The sequence below is a fragment of the Panthera onca genome, chromosome E1 (genome assembly GCF_046562875.1).
Source record: "Panthera onca isolate mPanOnc1 chromosome E1, mPanOnc1 haplotype 2, whole genome shotgun sequence".
Taxonomy (NCBI): domain Eukaryota; kingdom Metazoa; phylum Chordata; class Mammalia; order Carnivora; family Felidae; genus Panthera; species Panthera onca.
Window position 1 is genome coordinate 58,110,180 of NC_138352.1, and position 16,198 is coordinate 58,126,377.

The 16,198-nt window shown below is 49.4% G+C and overlaps 2 protein-coding genes across 3 annotated transcripts; both read left to right on the plus strand.

Moving 5' to 3' along the window:
• Positions 1-4,840: 4,840 nt before the first annotated feature.
• Positions 4,841-7,945, plus strand: RAMP2 (receptor activity modifying protein 2). 2 transcript variants are annotated; one of them, XM_060646023.3, is made up of 4 exons: positions 4,841-5,184; positions 5,534-5,689; positions 6,155-6,263; positions 6,391-7,945. In XM_060646023.3, exons 1-4 carry the CDS (start codon positions 5,085-5,087, stop codon positions 6,644-6,646), a joined length of 621 nt encoding a protein of 206 aa, XP_060502006.1. In that variant the 5' UTR covers positions 4,841-5,084; the 3' UTR covers positions 6,647-7,945. The 2 variants fall into 2 exon arrangements, with proteins under 2 accessions (XP_060502006.1, XP_060502007.1); XM_060646024.3 differs by having other exon boundaries at positions 4,858-5,184; positions 5,624-5,689.
• Positions 7,946-11,030: 3,085 nt separating this feature from the next.
• Positions 11,031-16,115, plus strand: VPS25 (vacuolar protein sorting 25 homolog). Its single transcript, XM_060646025.2, has 6 exons — positions 11,031-11,149; positions 11,363-11,508; positions 12,442-12,495; positions 13,140-13,228; positions 14,008-14,083; positions 15,484-16,115. Exons 1-6 carry the CDS (start codon positions 11,097-11,099, stop codon positions 15,594-15,596), a joined length of 531 nt encoding a protein of 176 aa, XP_060502008.1. The 5' UTR covers positions 11,031-11,096; the 3' UTR covers positions 15,597-16,115.
• The last annotated feature ends 83 nt before the right edge of the window (positions 16,116-16,198 follow it).

Here is a 16,198-nt window from a genome sequence, read left to right on the forward strand (position 1 = left end):
AGGGAGGAAAGTCCTCTGTGGCATGAGGAATCCTGTCTGGTTACCCTTCCGGCCTGTCTTTTGCATCCCTTTCTATTTGGTTCTTTCTAGCAGGCTGGCTAACGAGTTCTGTCAGGTATTGTGGAGCAGAGGTTAAGTACTCTGGCTTCAGCATTAAGAAGACCTGGATATCTGCCAATATTAGTTGCATGAGCTTGGATAAATGACTTAACTTTTCAGTTTCCTCATCTGGAAAGTGGATTGCTATGGTACCTGATTTAATAGAGTTATGAATTTTACCCTATCTATCTATCTATCTATCTATCTATCTATCCTTAGGCTTCACACCCAGCATGGAGCCCAACTTGAGGCTTGAACTCATAACCCTGAGATCAAGACCTGAGCTGAGATAGAATCGAACACTTAACCAACTGAGCCACCCAGGTGCCCTAAGTCATGAGTTTTAAATGAAACAATCTGTATGAAGTACCAAGGATACTGGTGGGCATCATCAGGGCATCTTCATGTTACTTAACATCTAAACTCTTGGGGTGCTGGGAGCAGGTAGAAGCGTTCCTGCGGATGGTTTCATAGGAGAGTCCTGAGGAACGGAGGAAGAGTGAAAGCAACCCTGGCGTCTGGCAGTGGGTCCTGAGAGCAACCATGACTCAGCCCCAGGTGCCGAGGGACCAGCAGTGTTCTCAGCACTGCTGGGCGTGGGCTATGGTCACTTGGCCATGGTCCTCTTCAGTCATGCTGTCTGAATGTCCTTCTTATAAATCTGGTCTGGTTTTTTTTTTTTTTTTCCCTTTCAGAAAAACAGCCTCCACCATATGATGTCATGGTCCAGCCTGGATCTGGGAAGGAAGGGAGGAGGAGGTTGTATGTATGTAGTTGGGTAAAGCGGCATCTTCTTATTTCTGGAGGGGTCTATCTGGCCCTGGAAGAAACTCTATCCTTTTCTCCTCTTTTCAACCTCATTTTCAAGACCCAGTAAGAAATCAATATTCAGATGTAGATTGAGAGGGAGGTGATACATCACAATGGTTAAGACATGAAGCTTAGCATCAAGCAGTCCCAGGTTTAAATCCTGACTGTCAGTTACTACCTTTGAGGCCTTGGGCACATCATTCCTGTTTCCCCATTTTACCCACAAACAAGATAATTCTAATGTTACGGTGGTAAGGTTTTAAGACATATTTGCAAAGCTCAGCACATGTGTCAGAGAACACACTATGCATCACATAGTAATTGTTCAATAAATGGTAGCTACATTAAGAACCAGCATTTGATGAGGAATATGGCCTAATCATTTTCTCTGCTTCTTCTAACTTGAGAGCCAAAGTTTTCTCCAATAACCATTCTTCCCTCTGTGGGATGGCCATACTCACACTGAGTGTTCCATCATTCCGGAGATGAGGAGATGGGGAGGGATGGAGCTGTGTCCCTACGTCTTTGTCTTCCCTCCCTTAGCTAGCTGGCTCCCCAGCTGCAGCTCTTCTGGTTCTCTCTGCTACCTCCCTGCCCTCTAAAGAAATCTGTTTCCTCTCTCCAGCTTGGAAGGATCAGCCCCTCCCAGCCAGGACTTCTGGCTCCCCTGACCCTGATTCTCCCCCACATCCTCTCCTGAGCTCTGCTCTTTATTTTGCAGACAGCTGGAGAAGAGGCCAGCATATGTGAATGTCTCTACATGGTAGAGATGCTGATTCCGGGATGCTCTGCATGCAATTTCATTGTGTAGGAGGCCCCCAGTGCTTTTTACTCCACACTATGTTGTTCTGGATTTGGGTGTAGGGGGAAGGGTGAAGATTAAAAATCGCACTTCTTTTAAGGATCAACTCACCTCTCTTCTTGTTTCAGGCAGGATGTCCCTTCCCCTGTAACAAGAAGGGGAATTTACCTGGCAGTAGGATCCCTATCAAGGAAAAGTCAATCTAGGTTGGGGCCATAAATCTCAGGTTAATGTCCAGCTGGACCAGAACTAGATCCCTCTCTTCCTAAGCAGTAGGAGTGGGTGTGGAATATGGACAGAGGACTAAGGAAGTGTGTAGGAAACAAAGACCAGACTCCACTGGATATGAGACAAAAAGACTACAGATAATATTATACTACAGTTAAAAGAAAAGAGGCACATCTGTATGTGCTATTGTGAAAAGAAGCCCAAAACATGTTATTAAAGTAAAAAAAAAAAAAAGTCATCAAACAACAGAGATATTATATCCCATTTATGTTTTTTTAAATCCAAAATATATAGGGAAGTGAGAAAGGAATAAAGGTATAACGTTTTCTGTGTTTAAATATTTTGCAATGAGTATATACTTGTGTATTACCTGCAATTAGAAAGTATATTTTTGGGGTGCCAGGGTGACTTAGTTAAGTGTAAGATTTTGGCTCAGGTACTAACAGCTCAGAGCCTGGAGCCTGCTTCAGATTCTGTGTCTTCCTTTCTGTCTACCCCTTCCCTGCTCACACTCTGTCTCTCTCTCTGTCTCTCTTGAAACAAATAAACATTAAAAAAAATTAAGTATATTTTTATAGCATAAAGTATGTTTTTAAGGCAGCAGTAGGGTTTAAAAGGGAAGGGAAGAGGGCGTCCATGGGTGGAATACAGGATTTGCATAAAAGAACCAGCTTCTGTCCTTAATGAAGCCCTTCTCTGTCCCCTCCTTGCAAAACATGGGACTGTCTTCTATGGCAAAGCGAAGTCTCTGGTCCTCTTTCAGCCCCAGAGTACCTCGATACCAGACCCCCCAGTTACCAGGATGCCCTCAGGAGTCAATGAAACAGCCAAATGTCCAACTGGTAAGGAAAAGTAGAAAGAGGAAAATCAGGAGGAAGGAAAATTCCCAGATTCTCCAATGGGAAGGTTAGACTCCCAAGTTCAGGAATGACTACATCAAACTTCCCTTTGGAGGTCTCCATGTCATGCTGCAAACTGAACCCCAGCTCCAAGCTAAAGATAACATTTTCTACTGAGTCACCTATATTTTCCCTTTTGATTCTAAGGTCATTTTATATATGAAAATGTTGACCTCTAGAGATATGAAATGACCTGCCCAAGATTAGACAGCAACACAGAAGCAGAACTTGCCTTTGGAATCCCAACCAATGTTCTTTTGTGTGTGTTTGTTTGTTTGTTTGTTTGTTTTTATCAAACGATACTATACTGCCCTATTTAAAACCCAGCATTTATTTTCGTCAACTTTAATCTTGACCCCCAACCCCATTCCTAATTCACAGTGGGCTCAGGTGTTTCTGGCCCCAGCCCAGTGGAAATGGTTTGTTTTGTTTTCTGTCCCTCCATGCTTTCCCTTCCCATCTTATCACCCAGAAATCTCCCTCTTGACCATGTTTCCTTCTTGAAAAGGGCAGTCATGGGTGGGAGGAAACGAATGGATTCGGTCCCTGGCCTGATGTGGCTCTGAGGCTGTCTGGCTCTTTCCTGCACATTGCAGAAGATGACAATCACCAGGAGGGCTTTGGGGTTCCTGCCAACTGGGCCACCTCCTTTCTTCTTTGGGATGCCTTATCAAGGCAACCTCTTGACCCTAGTGTTGGAGGAGGACAACAGGCTTTTAGTGGCCATAATTCAAGAGCCTAAGACCCTGAGATGAAGATTTGAAGAGAGATCATGAAAGATAATTTATGGTGGGCAGAAATCAGTAAACTGGGACAACAGCAGCAGCTGAGTCCAGGGGTCAGTGTCTGGGAGTAATTTAGGAAAGTTCAGTGCTGACAGCTGTGTCTGGAGTTGAACGCCAGGGCCAAACCAGCTCCTGGGCTGCTCGGCTACTTCAGGCTAATGAAGCTCTGGCTCAGGACACAGAGACAGCTGTGGTATGGCAGAAGTCAGGGCCCCTGGGGCCCCAGGCCCAGCCTGGCTGCTTCGTAGCAGTGTAACCTTAGGCAAGTCCTTAGGAAAGAAGGAAAGGAAACGTCCACTGAGTGAGTCCAATGCCCTTTCACATACATTGTCCTCAGTACAGTTTATCCAGGAGGATGATGTATGTCCTTATTTTACAGGAGAGTAAGCAGAGATCATCAAGGTAACCGAGATCATTCTGGGCTATCTGGCTAGGGAGTGGGAAGACAGAAATACCAGTCAGAGCTTCTGAACTCAAGTTCTGGGCTCTTTTCCCTGAGCTTTCGCTTTTTTCCCTGTAAAACAGGGACAATAAGGTACCCACTTTGCGAATGAAGTCACCCATAGTAGGTTCTAAATAAACCCTTCCCTTTTCACAACCTTGGTCTTGAAGAGTAGTGGCCACTTTCTTCCTAGGAATGGAGTAATCTTTTACTTTTGCCCCCCCCCCCCCCATCTGGTTTATGGCACCTTTTTCCTAGGAATGAAATAATCTTACTTTTGCCCTTCCCCCCAATCAGATGTGTGGATCGAGGCCCCAGGAGGTGCCTCTGAAGGGAGGGTATTTGGATTTTGGTTTCCCCTCTGCCCGGGTCCCCAGGCCTTCTCCTGACTCTGGAGGGCTGGCTCCCTCATCTCCTCCTCCCCAGTTTTGGCGGGTGAGTTGACATCAGTGGGTGTTCCCGGGGAAGGGGAACTCTGAGCCCAGCTCCAGGAGCCCCTTCCCCCACGTCCCAAGACAGCCCCAACCTCCTTCCTTAGATACTGCGGCGTGGAGAGGCCCTCCGAACTCCCAGCCCCTTTCTTCTGCAGGTCCGCGATAGCAACACGCTAACCCCCTTCCTCAGCCCCCGCATCGAAAGAGAATGGGACGACTAGGGTCCCGGGAGCGGATGCTCAGAGACCCGGGAGAGTCCTTGGGCGCCACGCGGCTCAGCCCAGGAAATGCGTCCCGGTTCTGGGGTTACGAGGGGAGCTGTCCAGCCCCGCAGGGTGAGCTAGAAGAAAGAGTGGGCCAACGCCGACCCGCCGGAGGGAGCGGCGGGCGCCGGGGCGGGGTGGGGCATCGACTCCCCCTCCGGCCCGCGGGCCCCGGGCGTCGCCCCCGCCCCCCACGTGGCCGCAGCCGTCCCAGCCCCTGCGAGGAAGCGGCGCGGCTTCCTGGGGCTTGGGCCGGGGATATAGGCGCCCCCGCCCGGGCCCGGCTCAGCGCCACCGCCCCTCCTCGCCTGCTAGCCGCGCGATGGCCTCGCTCCGGGCAGAGCGCGCCGCCGGCGGCCCGCGGTTCTCTACGACCCTCGCGGGGCGACCGGCAGCGCTCCGCCTCCTCCTCCTGCTGGGCGGTGAGCGCTGCGCCCCGGGGCTCGGGCGGGAGGCGCGGGAGGCCCGGAGGGGAGGGGGGGCTGGACCGCCGAGGCCGAAACGGGCCCCGGGGTGAGGGCGGAACAGCGCTGTCCTCCGACAGTCCCCGGCTCCACCTCGGTGAAGGCGCAGCGCGAACTGCTTCCCACTTGGAGGAACGTGGGGTGCCGGGGGCCCGGCGGAGAGGTCTTGGGAGACCTGGGGCTGGCCTGGAGGAAGAGGGTTTGGGGTCTGGATGTGAGTGGGAGGGAGCTGGTATCAGCCCTCTCTTCCAGTCACTGAAGCACCCCTTGGGAGCCTGGATTATTCTTCTTTCTCTTCTGCGAGTAGCTCTGACTTCCAAGGGTCTCAGACCCCTCCTCCAGGCTCCACCGCCTAGATCCCCGCCATCCTCCTTCCCTCCCCCATTTCTGCTCACAGCTGTCCTGAAGCCCCAGGAGTCCCTGGCTCAGCTTCTTCCCACTGAAGGCAGCTTGAAGTCAGAAGGTGTGTACCGCGCGACTCTGGGAAGGTGGCCGAGGGCAACGAGGAGAGCTAGGTCAGTGGGGAGGGTCCCTTTCCCACAAGGCAGGCCCCAACCCCAAATGAAATCGCACTAAACTCCCTTCCGTTCTCTCCTGGGGTTCCTTGTGGTCTTTCTCCCTCTCAGCCCACAACCCACCCTCCCCGCCCCCCCCCGCCCCCCCCCCCCCAGCTCTGAGCTGGCTCACCTCAGGTGGGTTAGAAGACCCCAGAAAAAAACGTATATGGATGTCCCCGTCAGGCTGGGAAGTGCTGAGCACATGGAAGGCATTAACATTTTTCTGAGCTGAGACTCTCTCCTTGGGAAACTTTCTGAGGCTGTTCCTGGTGGCTGCCATGTCTGAAGACAGGAACAGTGGAAGTACCTGGACCTGAGGGCTTGGAGGGAGGGCCAGGGGGTTGGTCAACGTGCAGCATCTGTGCCCACAGAGAACAAGATGGAGGACTATAAGGTGAATGCCCGGTTTTGCTGGCAATCTTATAAGGAGCAGATGGACTCTATCCCCAAGGACTGGTGCGACTGGACCATGATTAGCAGGTAGGGGCAGTGCTAGGGCAGCTTGGACCAGGGGTGGGGCCTGCTCCTTGTGTGTGGGCCTTGAGTGTGGGGTATTCCTCTCTCTGGGCCCAACCCCATATTCACTCTAGTCTTCCCTTGCTTCCAGGCCCTATAGCGACCTGCAATATTGCTTGGAGCATTTTGCAGAAGCATTTGGCCTGGGTTTCCCCAATCCCTTGGCAGAAGAGATCATCTTTGAGACTCACCAGATCCACTTTGCCAACTGCTCCTTGATGCAGCCCACCTTATCAGACCCTCCAGAGGATGTGCTCCTGGCCATGATCATAGCCCCCATCTGCCTCATCCCCTTCCTTGTCACCCTTGTGGTGTGGAGGAGTAAAGACAGCGAGGCCCAGGCCTAGGGTGGTGGTATGAGCTATTAGCAGTCATCTTACTCCTTTCCCCTGCCACCACCAGGTCTCTCTCTTCCCCTCCCTGCCTCCTTCTCTCACTCTCACCCCCACCACAGACCCTTGAATTGCTGGAAATGGAAGCCCAGTGGTGGCACAAGTTTTGTAATCTTCAAAATAAAACTTTTTTTTTTTTTTTTTGGTACTATCCCCTCCCCATCCCAGAGTCTCTACCATTTCCCACAGCTCTGGGCAGCAGAGCTGGAAAATCTGGATACCAGCACTGTCTTGTTCACTTGTCTGCTCCTCACTATTCCTCTCCCCCCACTTGAAAGCCTCCCCCTACACTGCTTCCTCCCAGGGCTGGGCCTTTCCTGTCCTTATCCAAAACCAACACCAGGAAACCTGCAGGAAGAGACTCCCTTCCGGCTTGGATGGCAGCTGGGGAGGTGTGGGGGAAGGGGCAAGGGTGGAATCTCTGCTGTGACTCCTGCGAGAAGGAAGGGGGACTGCCTAGGGGCTCTGAATTTTCCTCTTTTTCATGCCTCAGTTTACTCCCAGGGCCTAGGAATGGAAACCTTGATATGACCAAAAAGAGTTCATTCCTAAAGAGCTCAGGATTGAAGGGAAAGGCAGTGGGACTTACTCTACTAACTCCACCACAGAACTCCCTGTCCAGGTCCCTGGCCCTCATCCTACATTGTCCTGGACCCTGGGGGTGTGGCCTACAGCCTGTTAGCACACTGCCCCCTGGTGTCCACTGGAGCTAACAGCCAGAAGATGGATATGACCTGGAAGAAGCTCAAAGCTGAGGAGCCTGGACCCTGGAATCAAACATCTGTCATCCCCATAGCAACCATTAGTTCTTAGCAAACCCTTCTATCAGCTTCCTAAGCCATACTGATACTCCTCTAAGACACCTTCCCACTTTCTAGGGACATACCTAGCCTCTGAACTCACCATTTCTGTATATGAATACTCTTACATGTTCCCTGGATAGTGAGGCCCAGTTTTCCCCAGAGGACCTTCATCTTCAGTTCTTCCAGATCATCAAAAATACTAGAGAACAAGGACAGCTGGATGGCTCAGTCAATTAAGTGTCTGACTTTGGCTCAGGTCATGATGTCATGGTTTGTGGGCTCGAGCCCCACATCAGGCTGTGTGCTGACAGCTCAGACAGAGCCTGGAGCCTGCTTTGGAGTGTGTGTCCTCTCTCTGCCCCTGCCCTGCTTGTGTTCTGTTTGTCTCTCTCTCCCCAAAACAAATAAACATTAAAAAAATACTAGAGAACAACTTTGTTCTCCATAAAGACCCCTGTTTATTTTCTGTGGCACGTGGAGCCTTGTCAGGGACTTTCCTTCCCTCCTTGCTGAAATATTTGCCTCCCTGAGTACATGCATATCCATTTCCTTGGGACATGCCTGTCTATTCCACAGATAGATACCCGTATGCTTCCTAGAATGTATCTACTCATCCTCTGAGATAGACTTCTCTCAGGGCATATCTGTCTCTCTAGGGGCATACCTGTTCCCTAGGACATTTTGGGTTTTCACCTGAGATAAGTCTCTGCTCTGTTCCCATGAATGCATTGGTCTTCCCCAGGGATATATCTATCCTCCTTTTGGCCCGTATTTGCCTTCATGTGTTTTACTAATGTACATCAAGGGCATACGGGTATAAAATACTGTGTATGGTATATTGTGTTGGAAAGATAAGTTAGGACTTGGTTTCTGCTCTCAATGACTTTCCATCTAGTACGGGAGCTGACATGTGTACCAATCAACAAAAGCAATGGAGTGTGTGATTAGAGTCACGAAAGGGATACAAACCAAATGTTATCTAAGTGCAAAAAAAGGAGGGGTCACACCTAGCTGAGGTGTGATCACAGGAGGGTGATTGCAGAGTTTGTACATGACTAGGCCTTAGGATGGAGTGCATTTCCCCTAGGGAAGAGAATAGGAAAACAGGTGAATTAGGAAAATATTGTGATAATCCAGGCTTGAGAAAAAGAGGACATGGGTCAAAGGAGCGATGAATGGGAAGTAGAAAATAAAAAGTAGAAGAAATGATTAAAAACAGGGGAGGGACTTTGGATATGAAGGAGATGAAAGAGAGGAGAGGTTAGAGCTGATTGAGGCTTTGCATCTGAGTTACTAGGACAATGATGGAAGTAATGGTAGAAAATGGCCATTAGGGAGAGAAGCTGGCATGAAGAAAGGGATTTACAATATGAGCTAAAAATGGAACAAGCTTTTATGTCCCACAGAGAGTTAGAAATGGGAGGGGTGTTGGTGGTGGAAAGAGATTGGAGCTGGAAATACAGATTTAGGAATCTTTTGCACAGAAATGTCAAGTGAAACCATGAGAAGGATGAAAGTTCTCAAGACAGAAGATGTATTGAAAAGAAAGCTAAAAGGGCACCTGGGTGGCTCAGTCGGTTAAGCTTCCAACTTTGGCTCAGGCTATGAGCTCGAGGTCCGTGAGTTCAGGCCCCATGTTGGGCTCTATGCTGACAGCTCAAAGCCTAGAGCCTGCTTCAGATTCTGTGTCTCCCTCTCTGCCCTCCCTCACTCACACTTTGTCTCTCTCTCTGTCTCAAAAATAAATAAACATTAAAAAAAGAAAGAAAGAAAGAAAGAAAGAAAGAAAGAAAGAAAGAAAGAAAGAAAGAAAGAAAAGAAAGCTGAGAGGGCACCTGGGTGGTTCAGTCGGTTGAATGTAGCTCAGGTCATGATCTCATGGTTCATGAGTTTGAGCTCCAAGTCGGGCTCCACACTGACAGTGCAGAGCCTGCTTGGGATTCTCTCTCTCCATCTCTGTACCTCCCCTGCTCGCATGGTTCTCTCTCTCTCAAAATAAATAAAAGAAAAAAAGAAAAGGAAAGGAAAGAAAGCTGAGGTTAGGTTCTTAGGAAATGTGCACATTTATTTTATTTTTTTAATGTTTATATTTGAGAGAGAGAGAGAGAGAGAGAGAGAGCGAGTGCAAGTGGGGGAGGGGCAGAGAGAGAGAGGGACACAGAATCAGAAGCGGGCTCCAGGCCCTGAGCTGTCAGCACAGAGCCTGACACAGGGCTCAAACCTACAAACCGCAAGATCATGACCTGAGCCAAAGTTGGATGCTTAGCTGACTGAGCCACCCAGGTGCCCCATGGAAAATTACACATTTAAAGAATGAGGGGGAAATGAGACAGAAAGATCAGAGAGACACTAGCAGAACAAGGATAAAGCAGTGCCATGGAAGCAAAGGAGATAGTGCCTTTTGAAAGAACATTGTCAACAGAATGGTTCATCCATTCATGCAACAAATATTTGCTGGGTACTACTGTGGATCAGGAACTGTGCACAATGAAGGGTGAACTTGGGTGGGGGAAAGGTTAAAGATCAGATAGGAAATTGAGAGGGTGACAGAGTCAAGGAAACTGTACATATTTTCAAGTAGGGATGGCCTATGCATATTTGTCAACTAGGGGAAAGGAGCCAGAGGAAAGGAAAAGAGGGTAGATGACACCCAGAGAAGTCCTGGAGGCCCTTGGAAAAGAGAGGCAAGAAGATATGCCAAAGGTTGGCCTTGTAAAGGAAGAGTGACACTTCTTCCTTTGAATCCAAAATGAAGGGGTAAAAGTGGAGAGAAATTCTTGTGGGATGCATTAAGTGTGGTGACAAAGAGGGACAAAAAGGGAAAGATTAAGAAGTTCACATGTTCGGCCTCAAGTTCATAAAATAGAGAAAGGCATTCTGCAGAAAGGAGGAAGACGGAGACAGGTGGAATGACTTGACGACTGGAAAAATGTGAAGAGTTACCTGGAGGGATGTGACAGGGAGTCAATAAAAGTGTTGGACTGCACCGAGAGCCCAGCAGTGAGGTTAGTCAGGGAATCTGGGGTTCAGCTAGCATGTTCAGACAGAATTGGGTAGTCTAGGCTGGGTAAGGAGTCAAATACGACCACAATGGGTCTGGAGTCTTGAGACTAGGAAGGTGAGGATGTGAGAGATAGATGGCTGTGGTCCAAAATGGCAGCAGTGAATCATGGAATCTGACCCATTTTCAGCAATAAAAGCTACAAATATGCTCCCATGGGTGCTGCAGGAGACCAGGGAATGGTGGAGTCGAAGGACACAGTAATTGAGGAGGCTGGGGAATTGTGAGTGAAGTTAAATGCAACTAACACGTGTTAACATTAAAAGAAGCCTTAGCAGAGTGAAACAAACTATCAAGCTGTGCCGCTTTGGGGGAAGTCACTGCCCATTTCTAGAGCTGAATGAGACTTCTCTGGGCTCTAAACGGTACGGATTTTTAGGTTCATAGCAAGAGACTGGCAGAGAAGCAAGATACCTTCCGTTGGGCGGCCCTTCTCGGGAAAGGCCTCCGGAACCTTTCTGCTGTGCTTTTTGCCCGGACGTGCAGAAGCGGAGGCCGGAAGTCCTTTGCCCGGAGGTTCCGGGTTTCCTGGGCTACTACGATGGCGATGAGTTTCGAGTGGCCGTGGCAGTATCGCTTCCCGCCCTTCTTTACGTGAGGCTCAGACCCCGAGAAGCCCCGCTGTGCCTCCCTCCCCTGCCCCGGACCCCGGGCTCAGCCCTGATGCTTCAAATGGGGAGGGGGAGAAAGGACCCGGTCGCCACCACCCTTAGTCCCTCACTTTGTCCCCCAGACGCGCCTGCGTCTGTGCTGCCTCTCGCCCTCTCACGCCCTCTAATTCTGCGCCCCACCCCCTTCACCCGGCAGGTTGCAGCCGAATGTGGACACTCGGCAGAAGCAGCTGGCCGCCTGGTGCTCGCTGGTCCTGTCCTTCTGCCGCCTGCACAAACAGTCCAGCATGACGGTGATGGAAGCTCAGGAGAGCCCGCTCTTCAACAACGTGAAGCTACAGCGTATCCTCCCTCAGGCTCTTCCACAGCCCACACACACGCACTTCTGCACTTGCACACATGCCCAGACTTCACACCCCCTTCACCCCAGTAGGCAGGTTCCCACCCAGACTGGACTTGGGAAGGAGCCATATGTGTAGCTGACTTCCATTTTAAGCCCCAACCCCCAATGCAAATGCAGCATCAGACCCTCCAGTCCTAGGTAGTGATGAATACCCAGGTGTCATTCTGGGCTTAGAATCTCTGACCCAAAGCCAAGTCCCGGGTTTTCCAACCTGAGCCCTTTTGACTCTGAATCTCCTGTCCTCTTCTGAGTGAAGCTCAAACTCTGGTACTACCTTAAGTAATTTTCTCCACCTACTCTCCTTCTCCCAGGAAGTAAGGGTCATTTGTTTTTGCTTCCTGATTCATTGCTAAAATATCTGTGGAGAAAGTCTGAAGGAAGAAGAGGAGACAGATGGTGACAAAAGGGAGTGCCTTTCATTTCTAAAGCTCTTCCTTTTTTTTTTTTTTTTTTTTTTTTAAATGTTTATTTATTTTTGAGAGTGAGAGGGCACAAGTGGGATAGGGACAGAGAGAGAAAGAGAGACACAGAATCCGAAGCAGGCCCCAGGCTGTGAGCTGTCAGCACAGAACCTAACTCGGGGCTTGAACTCAGGAACTGTGATCATGACCTGAACTGAAGTCCCACCCTTAACCGACTGAGCCACCCAGGTGCCCCCATAAAGCTCTTCCTTTTAATTGAACTAGTATCTCTTTACCTTCCTCCCCCCTTTATCCTGGAAGTGCCAATTTATAGCTTTTTGGGGAATTGCACATATATGTGTGTGGGAGGGAGAGGAAGGGGACAGGTGGTTCTTCGCATGAGACTGGCCTCAAGAGTTTTTATCCCATCTAATTCATTCCATCAATGCTGTTCCCTTAACTTGAAACCAGGGAAGCTTCCTGTGGAATCAATCCAGGTTGTATTAGAGGAACTGAGGAAGAAAGGTGGGTTCAGGTCCTCAGATTTCCTTATTTTTCCTCCTAGTTGGGCTTTCCTGAGGGCAGCTTGGCACAAGTCTTTGCTTTTTATTTTATTTTATTTTATTTTATTTTATTTTATTTTATTTCTTTTAACTTTTGTTTATTAAGTAATCTCTGTACCCAACATGGGGCTCAAACTCACAACCCCTGAGATCAAGAGTCCCATGCTCTACCAACTGAGCCAGCCACGTTTCTCTGAGATTTTAGTTTTAAGTAATCTCTCTCACCCAGCATGGGGCTCGAACCCACAACCTCAAGATCAAGAGTCACCCACTCCACTGACTGAGCCAGCCAGGTGCCCCACGAGTCTTTGCTTTTAACAACTTTCTTTTTCTCTCCCCTGGCTTGGAGCCCATAGTGTTCTATATAGAAGATAGTCCAATTCCCTGGGTCCTTTTCCCTATTGGTATTCATTATTGAAATCTCTCCATCTGTGTTCTGAGACCTGGAGAGAGGTGGAAGGAGAATTGGTGCCTTGCAGATAATAATAGTAAAACAATTCTTGGATTTCACTTCCTGAAAGCTGAATCTCTTCCACTCTTTATACCTTGGTTTTGCCTTTTGTCCCTTCTTAGCGTAAGATACTTTCATAAGTATCTTTTTTGTAGGAAACCTGGAGTGGTTGGATAAGAACAAATCTAGCTTCCTGATCATGTGGCGAAGGCCAGAAGAATGGGGGAAACTCATCTATCAGTGGGTGAGACTGTTCTGCCGCAGTGACCCATGGCAAAGGAGAATTATATCTGTGTTCAGCAGATACCTGGTGTTCCTAGGTCTGGACTGAGCAAAGTGGGAAGGGAAAGAAAGAGGAAGTATAGGTCTTCCAGGCAAACCTCTTTCAATGACTCAATTTCCTAGGCTGCATAGAACTTCCCTACCTTTATAGGAGGCCAGAGGCTATGTGAGGCCATGTTTGGAGAATGCAGTGCTGGGAACCATGAGTACTATTGTTGGCTGGCGTCTCTGGCCACAGAAGATAAATGGGGAAAGGAAAGGCAAAAAAAAAAAAAACAAAAAAACAACAACAACCCTGGGGCCCCTCCCCCACTAGGCGCTTTGGGGCTGTCCACAATATGAATGAGACATTCTGAACCAGTATGGGTGTAGGGACAAACTGTCTTCCCCAAATTCCTAGCTACCACCAGTCCTAAACTTTCCCAAGGGAGAGAAAAGGGGAAGAAGCATCAACAACCTAAATATAACAAACACATGCCACCTATTCCTGAACAGGAAAACAAAATGAGAGGTCACTCCTCAGACATGTGAAGGCCTGTGGTTTAGTGGTTCCGTATATGTGTATACACGTATAAATATAGCACCTGTAGGGGTTGTGGTTTTTAGGCCACTCCTGCCGAGGTGACAGTGAGCCCTGGTTTGGGAACAGGTATCATTCGTGGGTCAGATAGGTGGAGTCAGTGAGCTCACCTTCCAGGAGATCCCTGGTCCTTATTCAGTCGCTGTTTTCTGTGTCTATAGGTTTCCAGGAGTGGCCAGAACAACTCCGTGTTCACTCTCTATGAGCTGACCAATGGGGAAGACACAGAGGATGAGGGTAATGCTTCTCCCTTTCCCTCCAGTTTTGTCATCTGAATCCTCCAGTCCTTGTTCAGCTGACATTCAGACTTCCCATCCCTGCCTTTGAATTCCAAATACTACATGATAGAAGGGCTCTTAACCCATGTCCAAGGTTTCCCTAAGCCACCTGAATTTACATGCAAAATACCCCCAAATTTTGTCAGTGGGATATGTGCATTTTTCTAGGGATAGAGTCCGTATTAAAAGATTGTCAAGGGCATCTGTGATCCATGAAAAGTTAAGAATTCCCAGTGTAGATACTGAATGAGGAACCGGCGCAGAAGATTAAGCCTGAAATCTCATTCTTTGCTGACGCTGGCTTTCTTTCACCCTTTATACTTACAGAGGGCTCAAGATTTGTGGGTGTCAGCTGAAGGGATTGGGCCAACACCACCATCCCCACCCCTAGGCCTTTTAAATACTTTAGTTTCTAGCCAGGTGAGGATTTATATACTGTTTGATTTTTACATAGTGTAAATATACTCTTAGCTTTTTTATCTCTGACTTCATATTCTGATCCCAGGATCACCAAAAGTTCCAATCTCAGCTGGGGAAGAAAGGGCAGCTCCCCTTTCTGCCAGGCCCTGGCTGCCGTAACAGAGTTTATAGCTCTTGGCTGTTCCCCCCTGCCCTACAGGCCTCTGCTTGCTACTCCCACCATTGCCCCATGACTTCAGTGCCGCAACCATGCCCAGCCCACCACTCATGCTGGGCAAAACTGGAGGCTTCCTCAGAAAGCAAGCTCCCTGACTCAAGCCGTAGGCCCCCGCAGGGAGTGAGGTGTGCGAGCCTGTTAGGGCTTGCCACCTGCTTCTCACATCTCCCTGCAATATCTTGCCATATCTCCAGATATTCAGCTGGCCCTTGGCTCCCAGCCTCGTTCCTTTTAACTAGGAAAGGGCAGATATCTGTGCTGGCCCTTAACAGTCTCCTGGTCAGAGGTATGGCTATACTTTGTGTTAGGACAGGTGCTCCTAATGGGTACAGGTGTGCAAACTAGGGTCAGTGTCCAGTGTCAAGGACCTTGACGTTCCTAGGTTTAATTGTCCCCCACTTTGTGGCCCAAAAGTAGATGGTGTCACTCTCATACATCAGATACTAATGGCACATGGGTGGGGGATACACATGAGGGTTGAGTCCAACAGAAGAACCCAGAAGGGGAAAATAAGTGTGAACTCACATTTTGTGCAGACTCTGGCTTTCTCTCACCCCTTACTCTTAAGGCGTACCCAGGAAGGATTGGTGGCAGCGGCAGCAGTATAGGTGGTACATGTCTACCCTGGCCTCAAGGGGTCCCAGCTTCCAGCTAGACTTCTCCTCAGGGGCCTTGAGCCCCCAGGAGCCAAGTGTCCCTGACTACCCATCTCTCCCTTCCAGAGTTCCATGGGCTGGATGAAGCAACCCTACTCCGGGCTCTGCAGGCCCTACAGCAGGAGCACAAGGCTGAGATCATCACTGTCAGCGATGGCCGAGGCGTCAAGTTCTTCTAGCAGAGACCTGTCTCCTTTTACTTCTTACCTCCCACCCTTCCAGGGCTTTCAAAAGGAGACAGACCCAGTGACCCCACAGACTGGATCTGTGACTCCACCAGACTCAAAAGGGCTCCAGTCCAGGGATGGGTTTCCCACTTACCCCACGTTTCTGTCCCTGGGGAAGGGCGAGGCTGAGGCGCCTGGGAGAAAAGATGTGCTTCTCCTTGCCCTACCTCCTCTCCCATCCTAGACTGTCCCTGAGCCAGGGTCTGTAAACTTATAACTCCACATGTGTTCACACACGTAAGTACATACACACGCCTGCACAAGCTTCTGTCTCTTCCCCTTCCCACCCCCTTAGCTGCTATTGCCTCCCCTCTCAGGCTGGTGCTGGATCCTTCTTAGGGGATGGGAGAAGCCCTGGCTGCAGGCAGCCTTCCAGGCAACATGAAGATAGGAGGCCCAGGAAGGGGCCTGGCAGTGAGAGGCCAGGCCCGACACTGATTTTATGATATTAAAAAGCTCATCCCCACTGCCTCCTGTTGGAAGTTACTACTGGAATGGGCATAGGGAGGGCTGTGAATTCAGTGTTGCCCCCCGAGTGAATCCCAGCCTAGGAG